Source organism: Manis javanica, chromosome 11 (assembly GCF_040802235.1).
Source record: "Manis javanica isolate MJ-LG chromosome 11, MJ_LKY, whole genome shotgun sequence".
Taxonomy (NCBI): Eukaryota; Metazoa; Chordata; class Mammalia; order Pholidota; family Manidae; genus Manis; species Manis javanica.
In genome coordinates, this window is record NC_133166.1 from 106,565,995 (window position 1) to 106,588,956 (window position 22,962).

General features: G+C 45.4%; 1 protein-coding gene across 7 annotated transcripts in view; it reads right to left on the reverse strand.

Annotated features, from left to right (window-relative positions):
* Nucleotides 1–2,993: 2,993 nt before the first annotated feature.
* Nucleotides 2,994–22,962, reverse strand: part of NR5A2 (nuclear receptor subfamily 5 group A member 2) — a 115,926-nt gene continuing 95,957 nt past the window's right edge. For all 7 annotated transcript variants that reach the window (XM_037004700.2, XM_037004703.2, XM_017659947.3 and 4 more), the window contains one exon: nt 2,994–6,205. In XM_037004700.2, the coding sequence (XP_036860595.1) occupies nt 5,958–6,205 (248 nt within the window). In that variant the 3' untranslated portion in view covers nt 2,994–5,957. The remainder of the gene's footprint in view (nt 6,206–22,962) is intronic.

Genomic DNA, 22,962 nt, shown 5'->3' on the forward strand with positions numbered 1-22,962 from the left:
GATGGGAGCTCACACGCAGTCACCGGTGTGCATGTCCCTGAAGGAAACATGGAATCCATCTGTGACCCTGGGTTTGCGGGGAGGAGCAATCGGTTATCCCAAGCCTGGCCTGTGTAAGATGTCCAGCGTCAAAGTCAAGGAGGCCGGCGGGGAGCAATGCCCTTCCCTGTGTGCTGTGGCGGCTCCGCGCCTGGCAGGGCAGGCGGCTCCCGGCTCCCAGGGCACTGTCCTGGGAGCCGACCCACACCTCACTCCTCCGCTCAGCAGGGCCCGCCGGTTGTCTCGCGCCATCCAGCCCCGCTGGCCCTTGGCCGGTCCCACAGTTTAGAGGGTAACCAGGCAAACAGACGAGACTAGAGGTGAGTCGCAGCAGAGGTCTGAGGCACCGGCCCCTGACGGGGTGCACTGGCTGGGCTGGGGGGCCGCCAGGACGCTCTCCCTTGAGCTGGGCATGCCAGGCCACGGGACAGGCAGGGATGGGTCGAGGTTTGAGAAGCAGGCTGCTCAGGCCGGCGAGCAGCTCCGTGTGGCTGGGACACGCTGGGTGTGGCAGCTGGCACGCCAGCAGAGGCTGTGCTGCAAGGTCTGGGGTGCCCTGTTGCAGGTGGGGGCGGGCTTCCTGGGCGTTGGAGGACTAGGGAGGGGAACCACCTGCTCAGCTCTGGGGCAGGAAGGCGGTGTAGCCAGCGGTCCTGAGGGACGTTTGGGGACTTGAGACTGACAGCAGGAGACCGGCCTGGGGCTGGGGCTGCATTTTGAAGAAATGCCAAGGGCTGCGCTGAGCTGCAGGGCGGGAGGGGAAGGACCGATTTGACAGTTAGGAAAAGCAGCTTGCGGGACGCGGACACGATGGGGACGCGGGAGGAGGGAGGGGGCTTGAAGGAGCCGTGAGGCACGGTGGCCGGGGCCCTGGGAGTCGGGGCGCCGGATCCTAAGGTGCTGGGAGGCACTGGCCCAGTCAGGGCTCACTGGGCTAGGCTTCATCCTAGAGGTGGGGCGCAAGCAGGCTGCCAAGGACGGGCTGCTGCGGCATCCAGTGCAGGGGTGTCATGCTCCGCGAAGGTCCAGAGTTAGACGCAAACCAGGTGTCAACACACTGTCACCTGGGAAGGCCCCCCCCTGCCCCCCCTGCATCTCCCCTTAGCTGTCCTGCCCAACACGGTCCTGAGGAGTTTCAGGTCAAGTGTCCCAAGGGGTCTGGCCTGGGATCCCAGCACCTCCTGGGGTCGCCTAGGGTCTGATCCGCGCCCACCTTGGCTCGGGAGTCGGGGCTGGAGGTCCAGCCCTGGCAAGTCCACTGGGTTCTCCGTCGCTTAGCGTCTAACTCACTTCCAGGGTCAGTCACACCCCTTTGCCTCTTGCCTAGCCAACGATTCAGCGCAGTGTTTCGCAGACGGGTTCTCAGCTTTTCTACAAACAAAACCACAGACCCAGCCTGCTGTCGGCCACAGAATTATTAATTCAAACTTAACATAAAACAAATGCCTATGTGAAAGTTACAGTATGGCAAGAATATTTATTTTGAGTGACTGAACTATACACTTCCTGTTCAGTGTTAAGGAAAATTGGTCTTTATTATTCCAGGGAAATGTCAGGATCACTCAGTATTGTAGCATTTTGACCTGTGTCATGTGGAACTAACTCCCCACATGTTTCTCATAAAAATATACATCAGAGGTGGCTTCAAACTGAACGTCAGACTCAGTTAAAGGTACAAACCTCTTCAAAGTTATTGTGAATATCAAATACAACAATCAAATGCACATCAGCACGAGCTGCTTTTTCTCAGGCGCTGCCTCATGCCGACAGATTTAGCGACTCTGTGTTATTCTACTTGCTGGAAGGGAAGCCTCTGCTCCTACGGGAATGACCTCCGCTGGCTGAGGGCAGGCCTGGGCTTCGGAGAAACTCCCTCTCCACGTTCTTTAAAAATGTTTATGACCACTTAAAAAGCGTATCTTAAAAATTTGTTCTCTTTTGCTGATCTGTGTGATTCCCTGGTGTATACATATGATAAGTGTATCAAGCTGTGCACTTTTTTTAAGTTACTGTTCAATTAAATGAGTTTTTTCAAATCCCATGGACTACCAGAAAGAGTAACTTGTTAAAACTTCTTTCTAGTAAGTGGTCGACAAGAAAGTGTTTTGCAGGTACTTATAAAATCTCAGTTCTGTAACCTACTCAATCTTAAGGTGAAATTGTCTGCTCAGCAAAGGGATGACTCGTCTGTATCTCCGCGTTGGTAGGGGTGGAAGGGTGGGGGTGAGAAGAGGTTGGATCTCCTAGGTTCACAGGCATGCGAAGTGCTCTGTGGCTCTGGCACTATTTTGTGATGGTAGTCGCTAAATTCCAAAATGGTTTTTGTACCTATTTTCTTGCTCTAAACATCTTAGAAGACTCAGTGATACCGAAGGAGCCTGATTTCCAGAACATACACATTACTTTTTAGGGTTAAATTCCAGAAAGTGTAAAGGCTTGTGTGTTTCTAAATTATCGATATTTGCATGCTTGGTAGTGAGGTTGTTTCTGATTTTCCCTCACCTTTTCCTTTTGAAGCAAATCCCCTTGGATTACCCTGGTTTAGAGACAGTGTGGTATACTGGTTAGGTGGGTGAATCCTGGCACCAACCTACCTAGGTTCAAATTCTTGCTCCTCCACTGGTTAAGATGGGAGTAATACCTCTTCTGAGGTCAATTAAATTAATAGAGCATGTGGGAAAGTTATGAGACCACAATAAGCTCAGTAAAAAAGCTGGACACTGTAAGATTTCCTGCCGATCAGTTCTAACAATAAATGATATAAAATGCTTTATTTCGTGTCCAACAATATGATGCCCAGACTGAGTCTGACGTTTCAAGCACCCAGCTGAGCAGTGGACCCCTCTAGAGAAAATCTAGAATTCTTGCGTGGAATTCTTTTGACTCCTTTCCTAGTCAAATAGCTTCATTACTTAGGAACTTCAGTATCCGATAGAATGAGGACAGCATAAAACTTTTAAAAATGATCAGGCTGGGCATATCAACATTTATTGAAATACTGAAAGAAAATTCCATTTCTGTTGAGAAATTCCTGGCAAGAACTGACATGATAACATGGGTTTCACTGATACAGTAAGAAGACATCAAAGACTTCACGCTCTAAGCACTGTGTGGACTCAAACCCAAGGTAGCTGCAGATGTGCAACACAAATATTCAGACATCACAGATGGTCTGTTTACAAACGTAGACCAATGTCACTGACCAGGCTGAGCCAAAGCCTCTGTATTGGCGTCTGCTTTGACTCATAAATCCAGTGACCGATTAGGCAGTTCTGATGTCTGCTTACACATTTCATTGGCCAACTCTGAATGGGCCACAGATGCTGGCCACGGCACACTGTTGTTCACCAGCTTCTGTCCCCGTCAGCAGCAGTGTGCACGGAACTCTGTGGCCCACCTTTCTGACTGTTCTTAGGGTGTAATTAACTAGGTCAACAACATGCCACTAGTTGACATTTTTTAGGCTTAACATTCAGTAGGGAGTACTGCAGATTTAAAATAAGAAAACGTGGACTTTCAGAATCGATATATTAGGGGTTTTCTGCAATGTTAAAAGACCCTCCAAAGAGCTGTCCTCAGTCTTGTAACCACCTCCTGTTTCAACACGCCTGCCGGAGCTGGTGCATCGGCCGCTGACACCAGCCTTGCTCCGCACGTGTCTTCCAGCCCACTTGGCTTCTAACTGGGGACAGCAACACTGCCGTTCGGTTTAATGCTTGGGCTATGGACTCTGATCAGCTGTTTGTTAGGCTCGGGGCCCTGAAGATAAGCCAGGTGGCGGAGACCCTGCACGAGGAGCTGCGGATGCTCAGCTCGGCTCACGCAGGCCCTTCTTGCGGACGAGCATTAAGGTGAATGATAAAAATAATGAAATGATCCTCTTTGTGCACACAGGAGTAAGAACTAATATCTTTGGTATACAACTTACAAGGTCTGGAAAGGAAGACCAGGTCAGCCTTCACCCTTGTTGAATTTACTTGACAACTGAGGAAGCTACTTACTTGTCACAAAATTTACATCAGATTTTAAATAAACTATGGTAATTATGAAGATTTACAGACATTTAATCAAGTGAATGATTTTAATTCATTAAGACCCTTCTCTGTCCCTGAACTATGTTCCACTAAGTTGAAGACATGCTACAGTAAACACATATATTTGGTTTCTTCAGTCTTGGCTGTTATCTTACACAAAAGGTGAGACCGAGGAACAATAAATTAGCATCGTAATTGTCTACAGTTGAAACTATGATATACAATATAAATAAACTATTCAAAAGCCAGAAACATTTATGAAAAAATTAAGGGACTAGGAGATACTTCTATTTTTTTTACAGTTTTCTACAAGTGATTGTGCCGCTGATAATCTCAAAAAAATTAAAGTCTAAATGAGATTCCCATTTTGATTTTAGTGTCTCACGACATACAATAATTAAACCTGTAAAAAATAATTACCAATCAGAAAAATAATATTACGGAAATTACCACTTTAGCTATTTTGTAATGTCACTGTGTCCCCGCCCCTGCCCCAGGACCTAAAGAATGTAAACACTGTATTTTATTTGACTTTAAAGTGTTAATACTTTATTTTAAACAAGTGTTGATCCATGTCTGCACAGCTACCTCGTAATTGTGAAATAAGGCAAGACTTCCATACCTGTGGCTTGCATGTTAATAATACTGACATCACTGTTCGGAGTTCTTTGTCCTCCAATATTATTTGTTCTATGGCAGACTTTGGTCTATGACTTAGCTCAGGAGCACGCTCTTCCTTTCCCTTTTGGGGAGGGACTTGAGTGACTTTGGTATCTTTCCAACCCATAGGTAAAAAATCACCCTTTTCACTCCCCGTTTAAAGGACGTTCAATTGCAGTGAGAACGACCCTTGTGTCACTCAATAATCAGCTCACCCTGCTTTTTGCATAGCTTGACATGCTTGTTGTTCTCAACCACTCAGAACTGCGACTATTTCATTATTTTACTTTTTTAAATGAACTATAAATTTTGACGACCAAAAAGACTGATGTATCCTAACAAGCCTTTTGGCAAGAAGTTTCTATGAAATTCAGTAATGCCAAAGCCACAGTTCAGTAACAGCAGAAATAACGTCTAGCTTGCTTTATTTACTACGGAGCATTTGCTTTAAAGGTTTGTCGTCATTTCCCTTATGTTAATGAATGCTTATATTAAGACCACAGGAGGGATACTGACTTTTTTTCTTTTTTTTAACATTGTGAGCACGTGACAAAACAACTCAGAGCCTACTTAGAATGGCAAGCTGACATTATTAACAGACTCATTAGCTGTTTGCAGGTCTGAGACACAGACACCCAAAGTTAGGCTTTTCATAACTGGAGCTACTCGAGTGTGTGGCTGAGCTCAAGTCCTTAGTCTGTGATCACAGCACAGGAGGGGCTGGGTCCTCAGGAGGAAGGGGGGCCCTATGATACATGTGGCTGATGAACCCTTGAGAACTGTCAGTTCAGCTTTACCATGGAGGAATTCTGTGAGCTCAAGTGCCCCACTGTGTAAGCCTAATCAGTAACACAGACCAGTTCCTAGACTTCTTCACAGCAGAGATCAGTTTAAATATACAAGAACTGTTCTGTCCGATTTTATTCTGACATGGTGTGGGCATCCATCTGTGGGTTCAATCCACTCCATTACAGTATTTTTTCTATGGAATCCTTTGGGGACACGGAGCCTTTGATTCACAGTTTGCAATACAAATACCCTGATACATCATTTATTTGCTATTAAGTACTTGATTATTATGCCTTTTTAAAATTGAATATCTTTTAAACCAAGTTCTTAGTGTTGCTTGGAGCGGTCTAGAGTATTTTCTTTCTTCCTTCCTGTTTTCCCCCCTCCCCCCCAAACTCTTTTTGTGTTGAAAGCAGAGTTCCTACGGGCTGTGACTTAAGCCCTTTTGGCATGCAGCATCTCGATGAGAAGGTTGTTGTAGGGCACGTCGCCGTTCAGGTGCTTGTAGTACAGGTACTCCTCGGCCTGCATGCTGATGGCCCTGATTTCCGGGAGCCGCAGGAGGAGCTGCCCGAACTTCTCCGCCTGCTGCGGGTAGTTGCACATGGTGTAGTCCAGCAGGGCCGCATTGACTTGTTCCTGGACACCTTCCACCAGCTGGAAGTTCTCAAGGTTCTTGACATCTGGATTAAACACACAAACAAAAGGGCACACTGTTTCAATGGCATTTTCATTCCTGTGTGCTACGGCAGTGTGTTCAATTAATGGATGTGTTTTCCGCCTGACATAAAGCATACTTTATATGCTGCTGAATATTCAGTGAGCCCCACGCACCGTGGTTCCTGGGAAAACGATCACAAAAGAGCTTTCGCAGAATGTCTCGTGGAGATTCTGCATATACCGCACGTCAATTAGAAACCGATGGATTTTGAGCAAGGTCAACTCTTTTCATATCCTACAAAAGGAAAGGTTTGCGGATTCCTAAAGTACAGGGATCGTAATATATTGCCAGCAAATGAGTCCCTAGAGAAAGACCTATCTTAACCCAGTATATTACACAATTCATATAATTCTGTATTAATTTTTCTGACCCAAGGTGAAATCTGTGTCCAGGGTGTGATGTAGTTAATTCTAATAAAAAGTGACAGGGTTCTTGTTTCTGTTTGACATTTTCTAAGTGATTCTGAAAGCCTCTGACTTGTCTAGCCTATGCTAATGAGCCATCTGGTACACTCCAGCGGCTGCCAACCGAATATTCACTGCTGGGAACTCTAAAATATATATCTTGGTGACTAATGATCTTTATCAAATGAAAGCCTTGTCCTTTAGGCAGAATACAAGCCAGGATGGCCGGTGCCCTTTAACCTGAATGCGATTTCTAAAGTCTGATACTTTTCTTTTTTCTTCTGCCGCTGGGTCACCCGTGTAGAGAGGCTGACCATCCTGCTGTTTTAAGGCAATGGCCCTAGAGGTCCTTGTAAATACTGAAGAAGAAGGAAAGAAAGACAGACTGACATACAAATACACACACAATGAGCAAGGGAAAATGGTTATGTTGGAATTTCTTTTCTGGAGTTTATGTTAACTGTACAACTTTTATACAATGTATATTTAGAAGCCTCTGCAAAAAATATACAAATGTGTATCTGTTTACACACATCCAGGATAAAAAGTAACCAGATGCAGCCATGCTCCACCCCTATTTTATTTCCTAATTGGACAAAAATAAATGATTCTGAGGAAATCCACATAGAAGACTAAAAGGTTAATGTACTAAACTCAGTTAACAGTTACCATAGGAACACATATCCATGATTTTTGGCATCATATTCTGTTAAACAGCCTTTACACATGTGTGTGTCCGTTCTGGTATCTTTAAACGCTTTTACAATAGCACAGTGCCTCACGTTTGCTGTGGAAATGTGTCCCGGATGATTTCACTGTTTACATTTCAAACCATCACTTTGCATTAAACCTGCTTCCCCCTTTCCATCCCCAAGTCTTGTCCCCAAATTAAAAACAGTGAGGAATTAGTATTGGAATAGATAAATCATGTCAATGTTGGCTACCACATCAATTTCTAAGTGAGATGGGAGAATCAAAAGTATCTATTAATTAATGAGAGGTCCAACAGACAAATGCTATACCATCAGGAGCTCTGAATCTTCTTGTGGCCTTTCACTGTCATTCAAGTTGTTGTCCACTAACACTTTACCCATGTGGCACGTTATAGTGAATAAAGCATTTTGCTCTAGTGTTAAATTTCTTTTCAATCATTTAAAAATGCTCCTACCTATCAGTTACATCTGGTTCAAAACTACAAAATGTAAACAATTGGAAATACCTTCAATATGCTGTCCCTGTGTATGTGACAGAAAAATCCACCTTCCTGTTAGCTTGGTCTCTGCCACGCATGTTACACCGCACAGGCGCACATTCAGGTTAGGGATCCAGGCCCTTCGTAAGGAGCCATGGCAGAGAGCCGGTGCCACTTAGAAATAGTGCATCTGAATTCTGGCAAATTTCCGTGCTGCTTCTCTTTCCACTCCACCCCCACCCAGAGAAACAGTATTTAGCTTTCTCTTTACACACCACTCGGAAACTGAGAAACAAAACACGCCACGTGCAGTGTTAGTGGTTTAAACACAATGATAGAAAGAAAAACTGAAAAGAAGCATTATTTTATGCTACAGTGAAAGAAATTCTCACAAGCCAACAGTCACTGAGATTCATAGGGAGGATGCAGGAATTTGCACGGTATAAAATGTAAGATAAACGAGTAACAGTCTTTTTAGAAGTTGTTTTTTCAAACTTGTTTTGATAAATGTTTTGAGAACAAGCTTCAACCTCCTGTGATGAATTATGCCACTCTACTAAGAAGAACTCAAAAACTAACAGACATAAAACAATGGATAGATCAGAAGTTCTGGTTTATCCCCTTACTATCATGACAGAATGATTGTTCGAAGTCTTCACATCAACATTCACTGGATAATTTCTACAAATTCTGGCCCAAATCAGCACCTTTTCCTAAAAGTTTAAAAACATGCAATTTTCCTTCTCAAGGAAAATATACAAGTTTGGCATACTTTGGCCATATGCACAACTTTTCTCTAAAGTTCATCAGCGTTGAATTCACATGACTGAATGAATTATCCCATTAAACTGTTTCTATGAATTTATCATTAAATGTAACAAAAATTATCCTTCTAATTGCCCCAAAGTCACCTACTGTATGTCTATTTTGTTTCTATATACACAGGCAATCTGTCATTTGGTGGCAATGGTCCTGATATGTAAGATAATAAGGTCAAAAAAGGGAAGAACAGAAAAAGAAAATGATTTTGATTGAGTTACTCATTTACTGACCAGAGTCCCTGGACCACGGCTCTGCTGGCTGGCTCTCTCCTCAGCTACGGGTCTCTTGCTGCATTTGTGCCGCCTCCTTAACTGGTCACTTCCCTGTGTGGTCTAAAAGCATCTTGGGGAGGAACTGTATGTGCTATAGTCCAGGCGTCCCCAGAGAACATCCACAAATGCTCGCTTCGGATTATGGGTGTATTTGTCCGAGACTGTTAGAACTGTGAAATTACCTATTACACTAACTGTTAAGTATCTTATAAGCCAATTCCCTTTCTTTCTCTAATTCAAAACCTGAAATAAAATATTAAAACATTTTACAATAGTGTTTTCTACTCAGAGAATCTTGTGGTGAACCCTGTTGTGATCTGAATAGTTAAATCTTAATTTACATGTCTTGCCAATGAGGATTTTCACTGCTCAGGTCTGCTTTACGGGAAACATGTCCACATTCCCATTCGGATCTGGAATCAGGTCCCCCTATTCCTGAGTCTCTTGCAGCTCCAGCCTCGTTTTCTCCACCTTGGTTGAGACAGTTCCCAAGGGCTTAAAAGCGATGGAGAAGATAATCACCAAAATACAGATTACCTGGCTTTGCGAGAAACTTGGAATTCTCTGTTTTATGTGGCTCACTTGTATTTACTTTCTAGGAAGACGCCGCTCTAAGTGTGCTCCCACAAAACTCATGATGGAGTTGATTTTTCTGCTAATTTCTGTCCTTTATTTTTAAGGACAAAGAAAATGTTTTAGTATCTAAGATTAATATATTTGTCTTGTACCAACATAGTTGTAAAATATAAATATTAAAATATTTTAGGGGGAAAGAGGTCCCCAAAGACAGTAATATCTCAGTCCCAACTAAGTCATGATGGTACTGATTGTAATCTTTACTTTTCTGCTTATTAATATGAACCCATTATATAAGTTATTTGTCCCCATGCCTCTTTAATCTTTCCCAAATAACAAAGTATCATAAACATGTTTCTATGTAAGTGAAGATTTACTTCTACCTAACTGATATCTGTTTTTTTTTTACTGAAGTATAGTTGATACACAATATTATATTGGTTTCAAATATATAGCACAGTGATTCAGCAGTTACCCACATTATTAAATCCTTCTTAAATCTTTACCCCAACTAGTGTAGTTACTACCTATCAACATAGAAAGATGTTATAGAACTACTGACTATATTTTCTATGCTGCACTTTCATCCCCGTGACTAATTTATATTATGACTGAGATTTTGTGCCTCTTTATCCCCATCACCTATTTCATCCACCCACCTCAACCCTTCCCCTAATCCATGATGCCCTTTCATGAAAATTTAAGCATAAAACATTTTGAAATCTTCACCATTTTCTCTGGGAGGTTCCTTCTACAAATCAAGTCCTGTTCCACATTAAGTACTAAATAGGAGCCAGTGTATACAGGAGTCTTAATTCACCTATAGCAGGAATCCCTATACCAAAAATTCACACATGAATGGACATTAAGTTATGTGAGAAAACAGAATCTGGACAAATTATGATATGTTCTAAGAGCCCCCAGAAATAAGAATTTATGAGATGTGTTCAGTTCCTGTATTAAAAATAGCATCTGCATTATACCTGGACTTTTAGAGAGTGACCTAGCTGGAGGAGCAGAGGTTGATATGAACCCCAAATTCCCATCAGCTCTGTAGCACTGGATCTCAAACTCTCCTACATTCGGCAGGCTACACGTGCCATTCAAATTTATGTAAGCTTCATTTTAATACAATTTAAAAACACAAGTTGATGAACCATATCATTGCAAATTCTGGGTTGGAAATTGTACATAAAGAAACAGAGGTATCCCAACCCTTTCTCTATAGCCTTTACATTTTGGTGACTAGCAAAAGCATTTTCTGCTTCTCCTCTAAGTACCAATCTCTTATCATCTATTCTACTTTATTCACTCAGGGACTAATTACCAACTTTTTACATGAAGCAGCATTACTATGAGCTCGCAGTGGCATGCTCAGGTATTTTCCATCCTTCTTGGAAGTAAAGCCTTAGGTCTTCTTGAATATATTTCAGCTCTGGCTGCTCTGGACACACACAGCGTTCAGGCTCACTTGAAGATGAAGATACTGATTACTGCCTTCTTAGTACCCGCTGTGTGGCACAGCCTGTAAATCTCCCCGTTCAGCACACGCTTTTCAGCAACGGGATGGGGCTGGGGGTGGGGCACAGTGAGCCATCTTCCACCAAGATTCACCTTTCCTAATTTTCCACCTGTGGGAGAAAATTTGACCTTGCCCTTTGTAAGATATAAAAGGAAAGGAGAGGTGCCAGTTTGCATTAGAGAATGCTTTTCCCTGAGCTTCTGGAGGGATGGCCATCTGTAAATTGGCACACAATTTGTCCTGAGAAGACCCTTTCTTTGGGTAAGTCAGAAAAGGAGAGAGAGAAAAAAAAAGGAATTTTCTATAAGGAATTAATTTTTTAAAGGGCCATATTTAAACCATGTGTATAAATAATTTTGTAAGAACTTTTAGAAAGCAACATGTTAGTCCTTTTCATATGAAAACAGTTCACTTAATAAAGAATGAGGGCCCTTTGCAGGTTGGAGATGGGAGAACGGGGTACTTTCAGGGCCAATGGCTAAGATTAGATTCTATCCTGTTTTCAGCAAAACCTGCAACTCAAGATCTTAAATCCATCACTGCTAAGGCCTCTGTATGTGTGTGCTTATTAACCCAAGAGTTATTTTTAGCCACTATAACATACAAGTCAGTGTCTTAGTATGTAAATTACTAACAAGAAAATGCAACTCTTTGCCTTGTAAATTACTCAAGTGTGCATCATTTACTATTTCATGCCTTCATGCACATACGATATATGAATTCATTCATTCACTCATTCATTCATTCAATCTGACAGCTCTGTGCCAGGTATTAGAGATACAGGAATGAAAGATGTGGTCCCTGTGTCAGGAGCTTATTAATGTGATGGAGACCAGCAGCGGGTCCCTTGCGCACACGTAAGAGAGGCATCTGACCCAGGCCTGGAGACAAGCAGGGCTGGGGGGTGACACCTGAGGGGTTTAGAGAGAGGAGTCAAAGTGAGCCGAGCGACACATGCGTGAGGAGGGGACCCGGCAGACGGCGTTCTCCATACAAAGCCTCAGAGTGAGAGCACAGGGGGCCTTGGGAACGAGGCTGCAAAGTGGCCTGACTCTGGCGGAGGGGGACAGCAGGTGCCAGGCGGGGGCGGACTGGGAGCTCGGACTGTGAAGGGCATTCCATGTTGGGTAGTGTCAGCTTTGTTCTGAGAACAACACAGGAGCATCAGAGGCTTTTAAGAAGGAAGGAAAGGGTCAGTTATCTTGATTTAGGAAGAGGCCTCCGCGGGGAGGGCGGAGAGGGAGCCGAGGCGAGGCCGCTGCAGGAATGCGGGCGAGAAACACTGCGGGCTGGGGGGGCAGTGGGGAGCGGGGGTGGGGAATGCACTTGCGTGGCACCAAATGGTTTGCTGGCCCTGGTCAGTGTGCACAGCAGGGGCGAGTGAAGGTCAAAGGTGGTGGCCATTGCTTCGAGAGGGGCAGAATACACAGATATAACAGATCTGAGGGGCGGCACTCAGGGAATCTAGGCGCAGCCACGCTGAGTTTAAACGGCACGTGGGACATCCAGTGATGTAGAGGAAATGGCTGGAAATAAAGGTCTTGACCTTGACCAAGAGGTGGGACTGGTGGTCTAGACTTGGGACTCACCAGGGGGCTGCTGATGGATGAGACCCCAGGAGTCGGTGAGAACGGGTAGAGAGGAGGGAAGGGGCGCCGCGGTGGGCTCTGGAGAAGGATTCACCAAGGATTCTACGTTGAGGAGGCACTGAGCACACTATGAAACTAAGACTAGAGAGATGAAATGCCCTTTCCAAGGTCTCGAGGACAGGCCGACCCCGAGAACAAGGGGGCAGCTAACATTTACGAAGCACTAGTCAGTGTGCAAAGGATCTTATGCAAGTTTTCTCATTTAATACTGTGAAGAATCTTATGGGGAAGGTACTGTTACTCTCATTTTCCAGATAAAGACATAGATTTACAGGGGGTTCAGTAACTCTACTCGGTCAGCTGGTAAACCAGACCCTCCAAGCCCCCCAGGTCACAGCCCGCAAGCTGCTGCTGGGTTTGGAGGATGGGATGTGCTGTTAGTCAGTTTCTCAGGAGTCTCATGCTACGTGAATGAACAGTTCTCAGAGAACCTGAATGAAATGATACACTGCTGACATGTACCACACCTTAATAATCTTTGATGATTTTGAAGGTGCTTGAACATCTTAAATGGTACGGATCATGACTGTAGGTAGTAGTCACAACTGAGGCAGGACGGCCTAGTGTCATAGGTCACCCTCATCGGTGACCCCACCCTAGCCCTGCCCACTGGGACTATGAGGTGCTGCGGCTAAGAAATGAGAGCTTCCTCACTTCCATCTGCTTTACATACGGAATTTAGAGAAGACGTCACAGTTTGACAACCACTTGATTTTTGTGCTGCAATCACAACGTTCAACGGGAGGGCTCGTCAACCTATCTCATTGACCAGTCCTGTCAATCAAGTCATTCAATGACTCTAGCTTGTTTTCCCACCTGCAAACTATGGGAAATTAACTCATATTTCTCAGAATCACTTAGAGTAAAATGATACACTAAATGTGAATAAACTTTTAAAACTGTGTAAGCATTGTATCCTCACAAGGCATTACTTTTCTTACAATTTATGGATAATATTATAACTTAGTGATTGATGTGGTTTCAGTACACGTCTGGGAAGTGATCTTCCTGAAGAGCAACCCGATCACTTTCCCTCCACCAAGTGTCACGGACCAAACAGAATCTCTGACTGTTGCGTCTTCCAAAATTAATGGGAGGCAGAGTGAATATTTGTATGTTTATCCCAGTATCAATACAAAGAATATTCCAAGAAATCAGGACCAATTCTTAAGTTTTGGTTGAAGACTTCCCAGTCTGTTTTATTAATTTTGAAGCCAAATCTTCCCAAACATACATGGTGGCCCTCTGCACAAAATGCTACAGACCCATTGCCCAGTACAGTGGTGAGAAAAGTCCAGGCTCAATTCCCTGCACAGAAATGTCCCCTGCAGGGGCTACTGCCCTTGGTAAATTTTTTGTTCACAGTATGTCATCTCCAAGAATCAGCGGAGTTTTTTCACCCACTGGGAAAGAATATTCCTCACTATTGAAATGTCTTGATTTCTAGTCTTAATTTCATCTCTTAACAATAAGATCATGAGCATGTCGCTGTCCTGGGACTGAGGCCTCCTCATCCATGAACTCCATGGCCTGGACCTGTTCTCAGCCCAGCCCTGATCGCCTGCAACTGATCAGGGAAGGGAGGCACTGGATTCATACTGTCCACACACAGGTCGGCCCACCACCTGCTATTTTATTCAACCGTCTGAATATTACTGCAATTTTCCAACATGGTTTTTGGCCTGAATTAAGAATTAAATACTTTGTTTAGTTTATTGCTTTGACTTGACACAATGCGCCACAGGAAAATGGCAACTGAATTCATTTTCATCAGAGTAGCCCCGTCCTTCACAAGGAACGACGTGGCTCTCACTTGTGCAAATATGAAACTCGCAGAGATTTCAGAGCCAGTTCCTGTCTGTGCTGACATGTCAGGCGTCTTTTCTCAGCACCTAGAATATAGACTTGGATACAAACGGCATCACTTGAATACCTGAACAGAACATTCCCTGCGTTTATGTACATTTCCTTCTCTGAGTAAATCTGAAATCCCTGGTCACTGTCTGACCCTGGGGCCTCCTCCCCGCTCTGTGGACGCACTGGTCTTCCCTACGCCGAGCTTGTTTCTGCCTTAGGGCCTCCTCATCTGCTGTTCCCTCATTCTGGGTGGTTCTTCCCCTGATGGGTGGGACTCACTTCTTGGTTTTACTCCTGTCTCTGCTCGAGTCATCACCTATTCGGAGAAGCCTTTGCTGACTGCCCTGTTTAAAAGAGCTCTGCCTCACCGTGAAATCACCCTCTGTCCTCATTTTTCTTTAAAAATATACATAACATAGGGAAGAGATATTTGTACATCCGTATTTGTTCACAGCAACATTGCTTGCAATAGCCAAAAGGTGCAAGCAGCCTAAGTGGCCACCGAGGGACGAACGGACAAACAACATGCTCCACACAATGGGATGGGCAGCAGCCTGGAGGCGGCGGCACATGCTGGGGTGGGCTGCGAGGTGGTGGACTTCGAGGACACCATCCAAAGCGAAAGATGCCAGGCACAGAAAGACGCATGCTGTATGACTCCCCTGGGAGGTCCCCAGAGCCATCAAGTTCAGAGAGACAGAATGCAGACCGATGGCTGCCAGGGCCTGGGGGAGGGCAGGGGGCTGCTCGTTAACAGCCAAGAGTTTCGGTTTAGAAAGATGAAGAGCTCTGGGGACTGGCTGTACAACAGTGTAAATGCACCTAACACTCTGGAACTGTAGACTTAAAAATGGTTAAGAATGTTAAATTTTACTTTACATGTATTGTACCACCATTAAAATTTTTGAATGTAACATATACATCAGGTTTAAACATAATGTAACGAACACCTATGAATCGACGGCTCTTAAGAACGGGAACTTCACCAACACCCTCCAGGCCGCCTGTGTTTTCCCTTCCAACGAATTCCTGGTGCCCAGACAACCGCTCTCCGCGCCGTGTTCTCTCACCCTTGTATCCCTGAACTGTATGTTCTCACTGTTGCTCGCTTGACTGACGTCACATTACACAGTGATTTGTCTGAGATGTAGAGTTGCCTGCCTCCCCCCACCCCCCAAGAATGAGAGCTGTGGACACGGGACCTGGTCTGGGTCTCCAGCAAATGTGTGAGGGATGAAGGACTAAGTTTCTCGATTAAATTTTCTTGATTAAATATTGTTTTGGCCTAAACCAAAATTTTTTTTTTCACCCTTGACTTGTTGCTATTCTTCCACATCAAATTCATGGCAGACTATTTTTGTTTTCTGTAGACTTATTTCATACCAGTAAGCAAAAAGCATCCCCCCGCCCCTCCCCCAGCATGTGCTGTGCTTTCTGGGGAAACGGATTCTAAAAGGCATATTGGCTGCTGCTCCGACTCTGGCGCCGAGCCTGCCCGTGGTTTTTTGTTGGAATCCTTTGACTTTCCCACCGCTTTTGCTGTCCACGCTCTACCCCTCCACCAGCTCACCCCGTGACCCACGCTGAGGGCTGTGGAGAAGGACCTTTCTGGGCTCTGTAGATCCCACTGCTCGTCAGAATCTCCGACTGCATCTCAAACTCACAGTGCCCCACACTGAGCTCGACTCCCCAGCTTCCTGAGCTGCTCCTCCGGCTTCTCGTGGTCAGACCAACATCCCCCCGGCTCACCACAGGCACCGCCGCTTCCACAGAGCTCCCCGGAGCCTGCTCCTGTTGATTCTGCAGCACCTTCCACTTGCCCACCACGCGGGTCGCCGGGTCACCCCACGGTCACCTGACTGCCAGTCGTGAGAACAGGGGTGCATCTATGTCGTTAATGGCCACTCTCTCCCCTAGGCCTAGCTTGGTGCCTGGACTACGTGGGAACCCATTTCACACTTGCTGAGTGAAAGAATGCATTTTCACATTAATTCACACACCAGTCTTTCCCTTGCTTGTGTCTGGAAGAGCTGCCAAAAACTTCCGACCGTAGCTTCCTTCCCATCCTTTCTTGCCCCCCCAGCCCCCGGTCTGTGCCCCGCCTCCCCTACGAGGCTGTGTTCTCTGGAGGCAAAGTCTGGGGAATGTGTATTCCTCACACAGCACACACAGCACCACACACACAGGTGTGCACACGGGCTGTCACACTTGCGGTGTGAATCACAGTCCCACGAACATAAGGCGGATGCAAATCGATGACCTAAGGTCACACTGAGCACCTTCCGCGTCCCATCGTCCCAACTCTCGACTCTCGTGCAGTTTTAGAGTTCCTCACCTTGTTAAATTTATAACCAATTTCAAACAGAACAAGAGAATACATTTCTTAGAATTTATTCCTAGAAAAAGTATTTGATTCACAAAGGAAGAAACTGATTTCAATGAATAGAAGGAAAAACATTCTGGTGTGTCTGGTGACAGGAAGCGGTAATGTGAACACCGGGGGCCTGACCGGGGCCGCGCTGGGCTGGGGCTTCACCCAGAACGTGCGCATTCTCCTTCTTTGTGTAAATTTGCATGCCATTTTCCAAGATTCTTAGAAATAAAAAAGGCGGCAGCAGGTTACCCTAAAGGGGTCTGAAGGTCATGAAGTGAAACAGAACACACGTTCTATCAGCCTCTCCACACCAGACGACAGTGACAACCACATAAAAATGCACGGAGGGGACAGAGTGAAGGAGAAGAAACTTTCTGGCTGGAAATCGATTGAATATTTGGAGCCAGGAAACAGAATTTAAAGCGGCATCAGGTGAGGCCATTTCCTGGTTTCCCTCTATTTCAAATAAAGCTGCGTGTCCAAAAAAACTTAATACCAAAGGCAAATACAATGCTTGGCCACACAGGGAGCATTCCAAGCACACGCGTGTCCAGAATGGCGGCTGCCTCACCGGCCAGCCTTGAGCGCCTCGGCCCTTATCTTGTTATAAAGACCATATGTCCCCTTAGAATATGAAAGGTCCACATTCATAAAAAGCAGCCCTTCCTTAGAGAAAAGCTCTTCACTCCATTCTTGGAGTCACGTCCTAAAACAGTTTTTGAATCCTAAGTTCGCATCTGATTTCCATTCAGGAACTTCCTGGGTTTTGCAAAGTTGCCTTATTGCCTCAGAATAAGGTCTGGGGGGCAGTGTGTCCAGGTGGCAAGCCAGGACTATGAATAAACCAACATCACCCTGTGAAAGGGAATTAAACAGGCAGATCCAGGTGGGGATATATTAAGCCGAATTTAAGCTGCGGTTGTTGAATTGGGCCTGTACTACATGTCTGATTTGCCTCGGGATAAATTCAGCTTTCCTGCTAATCGAATGAGGAAAACTGCCTCAGGTGTGGTAAAATTTACAAGAGAGCTGCCGAACAGCTCTTGTTAAAAATATTAGCTTAAAGGCATTCTTATCATCTTCAGGATAAAGACTGTATTTGCATTTAATTATTGATTTCAAACTTTTATGAACCTGGATCAAACATCGGCTCAGCCAATTAAAATGTTATTTTGTGTGAGTGTGGCGGACAGCCCAGTCCAGCTCGGCACGCTCGGCTTTGGGGACGCGCTCTTGGCAACTGTCTGACTTTCAGAGAGGCTATTTCTACTAGAAAAGAAAGTAACATTTGAGAATATGCATTGCATTTAGTAGACATGGTACTATATTCAAAACAAATAGTTCATTTGAAACATTTCTCCACATTATGGTGTTGGTCTAGAAGACAGAGATGGGATCTTCTAGAGGTGTCTACCCATACAATCAATACTCCTTCATAATTTGGCATTTAGAAAGAAATCCTCTTTCTGCTAACTACCGTTAGTCCATGGGCCATGGGGCACTTGGGTGGCCAGGAGCAGCCTCCCGTTTGCTTGTTCCCCACAGAGTGCTCGTTAGAGCTGCTGTCTTCTACCCTCTAGGTCTTGAGCTGCAGCAAGGGACCCCAACTCATGCAGAAATGGGACAGGGATGAGAAGGGAGGTAGGTGCCATGGGGAAAAGAGGTTTACCTGTCACCAGAGAGCAACACCACACCCTAAAAATCTTTTCAAAATAGAATGGTTGGCATCAAAGAGGCATCAACATCTCTACAAGAAGATATTCAGTGTCTGCTGTGACTTGTATCACTCAATCCTTGGGGCCCGTAGTGCATGAGCCGGACACTCCCTAAAGTCTGCTGAACTCAGCCTTGTGGCCCCGAGGCCCTAGGTGGCAGGACAACCTGGTGCCAGACAATGCAGGTGGGTCCCCACCGTCCTGCTGTGCCAACCCCAATGCCCATGGGGCACGGGGCCCCGGATGACATCTCTGCAGTGTGTGGGCTTTGGCACCTCCTGAGAATGGATATGAGGCGATGTGAAGCCCAACAACTGGAGGGCCACAGGTGCCCTGGTCTCAGGGACCATCTCACCTCAAGACGCTGGACGCCATAGGACTCTGACATGCCCTTCATGTGGAAGATTAAGTCTCGATCGTTTAAAAGAAACACCTAACAGTCAAGTCAATACAAGGATGTGTAACAGGGTAGGAAACTGCCTCCCAAGCCGCAAGAAGTACAGGAAAACGCTACCACCGTGTTCTTCCCTGTAGTCGCTGGCCCACTAAGTCTCAGCACCTTGAACTGTGTGCTGACTCGGACCCCACAGCTGGGCTTTAATTCTGATGGGAAATTTCAAGAATGCCCTCCCTTCTGTTTCATACGCTGCATATTTAACTCATGAGAAATAAGTTCTGTCTAACACCAGCAGCAGGAGTTAATGGAATTAAGAGTGTTCTTGATGTGTCATTTATTATAACCCAATTTTTAATTATTACAGACCTTTTATAGGTATTCCATGAAATATATATTAAAATTTCCAAGAATAAAATATCTGCTTAGTTCTTTGAACTTTTCTCAGAACCCCTTCATGTATTTTCTCTAACTGCTGCCAATACTCCAGCAGGCCTGGTAGTTTCCCTTCTGAGAGACACACACAGTAAATTAGGAGAAAACGACCTATTTTCCCATTGCCTCCACTGGCCCAGCCCTGTTCCATCACACCACACTGTGTTAACTACATTGCTTTTGTGCAAGCAGCGTGCTGAGGTCCTTGACACTGCATTCCTGCAAGAACACCTACATACAGCTTTTTGTCGCCAAGTTGAGTTGTTGTTCTGAATTAGTAAAGTTTATTGTACTTTGTATGTTGTTTGTGCTTGTACTAAAAATAAAAAGTAAGCTCACAATCAGTAAAATGCTTGCAAGTTTATGCCGATGAGGACTGTTACTTATACACGTCTGCTCTAAATCACGTAGGGATTCTTTAGTTTGTAGTGTTAAAATAAAACTACTCTTTAGGAGCAAGATATACTTATTACTTGTTATTCCTTAATTTCCCTTAGTTTATTAAAATTCTGCTCAGTGAGACCAGAAGTTGAAATGAAGGGGGGGAAAAACCCATCATTTCAGCTGACTGACACTTGCTCGGAACCATCTGGACTGTCAGGAGGAAGCAGGAGTCTTTGGGGTGAAGAACTCGGGGAAGGGGAAAGGGAAGCTGATTACCTAACAAGATCATTAAGGCCAAATACTTCTCAGTTTTTTGGACATGCTTTAATTAATAATTTATCCAATTGCTCAGGGATATGCATTTGTGTGTGAAAGGCAGAAAATCCATATTACCCGTTTGTTTTGTATTTGTTTAACCATGTAGCAGAGAAAGTAACAGGAAAGATTAGTCTAAGGACTTGTAAGAGCTTGAAACATTTTGCAAAGGAAGCTATGTCTTCTTTTTGTAGTGCAATCATGGACTTTGCTAGCACAGTGAGAGTAGTGATACTCAAATTATCTTCCATCTGATCAAATTTGTTCTATAAATTGCTATGCTCAACTCTAAGCCCCAAGTAAATGGAACTAAGAGCATGGTCACATCTTTTAAATGTACTTTAACAGTAATTACCAGGAGGCAGGGCAGGGCTTGGCTGGTAAGTACTAGCGGCTCCTTCACCCTCCTGCAGCGATACCGTGGCTGAACATGAAATATCTCCGCCTCCAAGCCCACCCGGTGCGGCTCCCAAGCTCAGGGACGGTTCTTCCAGAGCTTACACAGAGAGCAGCTCTCCTACGGCATCTCAGCAGAGTCAGGGCTCCTGGGCTGGTCTGCCCGACCACATGCCCACAGCTCAGGGGGCCTCTCCTGTGCCTCCCGAGGAGGCTGCTAGGGAATTTGCCCTCTAGAACCATAGGCCTCCTGGGGCTTTTCCAACGGACGGACGCATCCAGGACTTATGACAAAACACAGCCCATTCTCCATACAGGAGCCTCGCGGTGGCTCAGCGAATACAACCCACCATCAGACTCAAGGGCAGCTCTGTCACTCACAGGTCTGCAAGCTGTAGTTGGCATGTGGTAAAAGCTCTCATCTTCCAAGGTAGAGGATTTAAATAATTTTGCATTTTGATTTTTGGATTATCTAACGATCAGGGCTGTCTTTAGGCCTCCATTAACAGAGAAAACTAGGGAGACTGAGATTCTAAGTTCCGACAGCGCGAGATGAGGCCACAAACCGCCTGGGTCACGTGGCCGTGACAGTCAGCCACGGCTCTGAGATGCTCCCTAGGTATGAGATTCTTCCGCAAGCAAACTGTGGTGCAGCTACTCCCTGGTTGTGGAGGGAGAAAGGTCTACCGTTTCCCGTATTTTAAAATAAACACTTCGAAGCATTAAGCATTTACAAAAAAAAAAAAAACCAAATGTTGAGATGTTTGACTGTCTCCCTGTCTATTATATAATTAATAATACGTGAAAACAATCCTTTGAGCTCTACTTTCACCTTCTAAGGATGTCATTTGGATTTTAAAATATTTTTAACAAAATGCCCAAATCTTAGGTCGTGCGAGGTGAACAGAGCAATTGCTTGTATTTTCTGACATCTGTTCAGTGCGAACAAATCCCTCCTCATTCACGTATATCTGATCAAAACCAGTTTTATTTCTCTCCTTGAAACACAGTCATAGAGGAAAGGAAGTCAGTGCGATGTACAGAAATATATGCCGTCTTGCAAGAGCTGTGGAAGCATCTTTCAGCTTTTAACTATGGCGCTTTTGTATTAATGATAAACTTCTGAAAGAGCCACTCAGGCTGATGCCAAGGGATGGGGATGTGGGTGAGGCGAGTCAACGTGAGCCCGGCCCCGTCGTAGGGATGCGGCCGCTTCCAGCTGCACGTGCACCCTCTGCTCTGGCCAGACCCTTCCCCAAAGTCTCGATGGGATTCCTGTAACGCCTGTAACCATCAGCTTATGCCCTTCAGGGGGAGGCAGCCGTGGGACCGCTAGAGTCGGGGCTCTCTCTCAGGCTCTCGAGGGCCACCCGCCACTCCGGGCTGATTCACGGGGTCCGTGATGCCGCCGCTCCTCGAACCCACCCAAAGGCAGCCGTTTCCTCTCGCAAGGCAGGGCTTCGCTTGCTGCCCAGCTGCGGGCAGTCAGAGAGGACACACGGCCCCTGCCTCGGGGGGCAGACCTGTCCCTTTCCTCAGTGTGTCCAGTGAGACAGCAGCTGCCAGCAAGTGGGAAGCCAAGCACAGGAAACCCACTGCCTGTGGGGCTGACCCGCACAGCCCCCCGGGCTCAGTCATGCTTACACGCCCCAGCGCTTGCACTGCGGAGGGATCCGGTTGGACAGGGACACAGGCGGGGAGCTGGCGGAAGCAGAGCAGGTGGGGCGCCCCGGGATGGAAAGGTACTTCTGGGGACAATGCAAACGTAAACGTATACTTCAGAAACATAAAAAAAAAAAAAAAAATCTAATACTTTTCTTAGAGAATTTGCATAAATAATGCACTAATTTAAGAATTCGATTGGATCACAGAATAATACTGATGCCAGTGCAATTCCAGAAGTTTTTTCTGACGTACAAATGTCCTTTATATTTTGGTAACTAAGAAGAGCATTTCAATCTTACGTGACCGGGGATGAAGTAACTACGATCACTGTTCCTGGTGTATCTGGGACTCATCTTCCTTCCTTCCCTGTTTCCTGGTGCACATGTCGCTGTCTCATTCTTCCTGTACTTTCGATTCCTGTTTCAAATGTATTCTTTTGCTATACGTATTTCAAAAACATTAAACACATACTACATGTGTAGCTGTCTGAGCAACAACCTCTCTGGTGGGGACTCATATGAATTGATGGGAAATATGCTGTCATTCTGAACTTCCTCCTTATCCTGACCCTAGGGGCTTGGAACAGCTGCGCTGGAAAGCCCCTACTGTGTGTGCATAATAATCCTTTGCACATTTTCCTGCGCGAGTTTGCACCCTCTGTCTACGGAGTTCCAGGGCAACCCGGGGCCACTGCGACATTCCCAGAGGGAGTGTGCTCCTAGGACCTCAGGGGAGGCACAGCTTGGC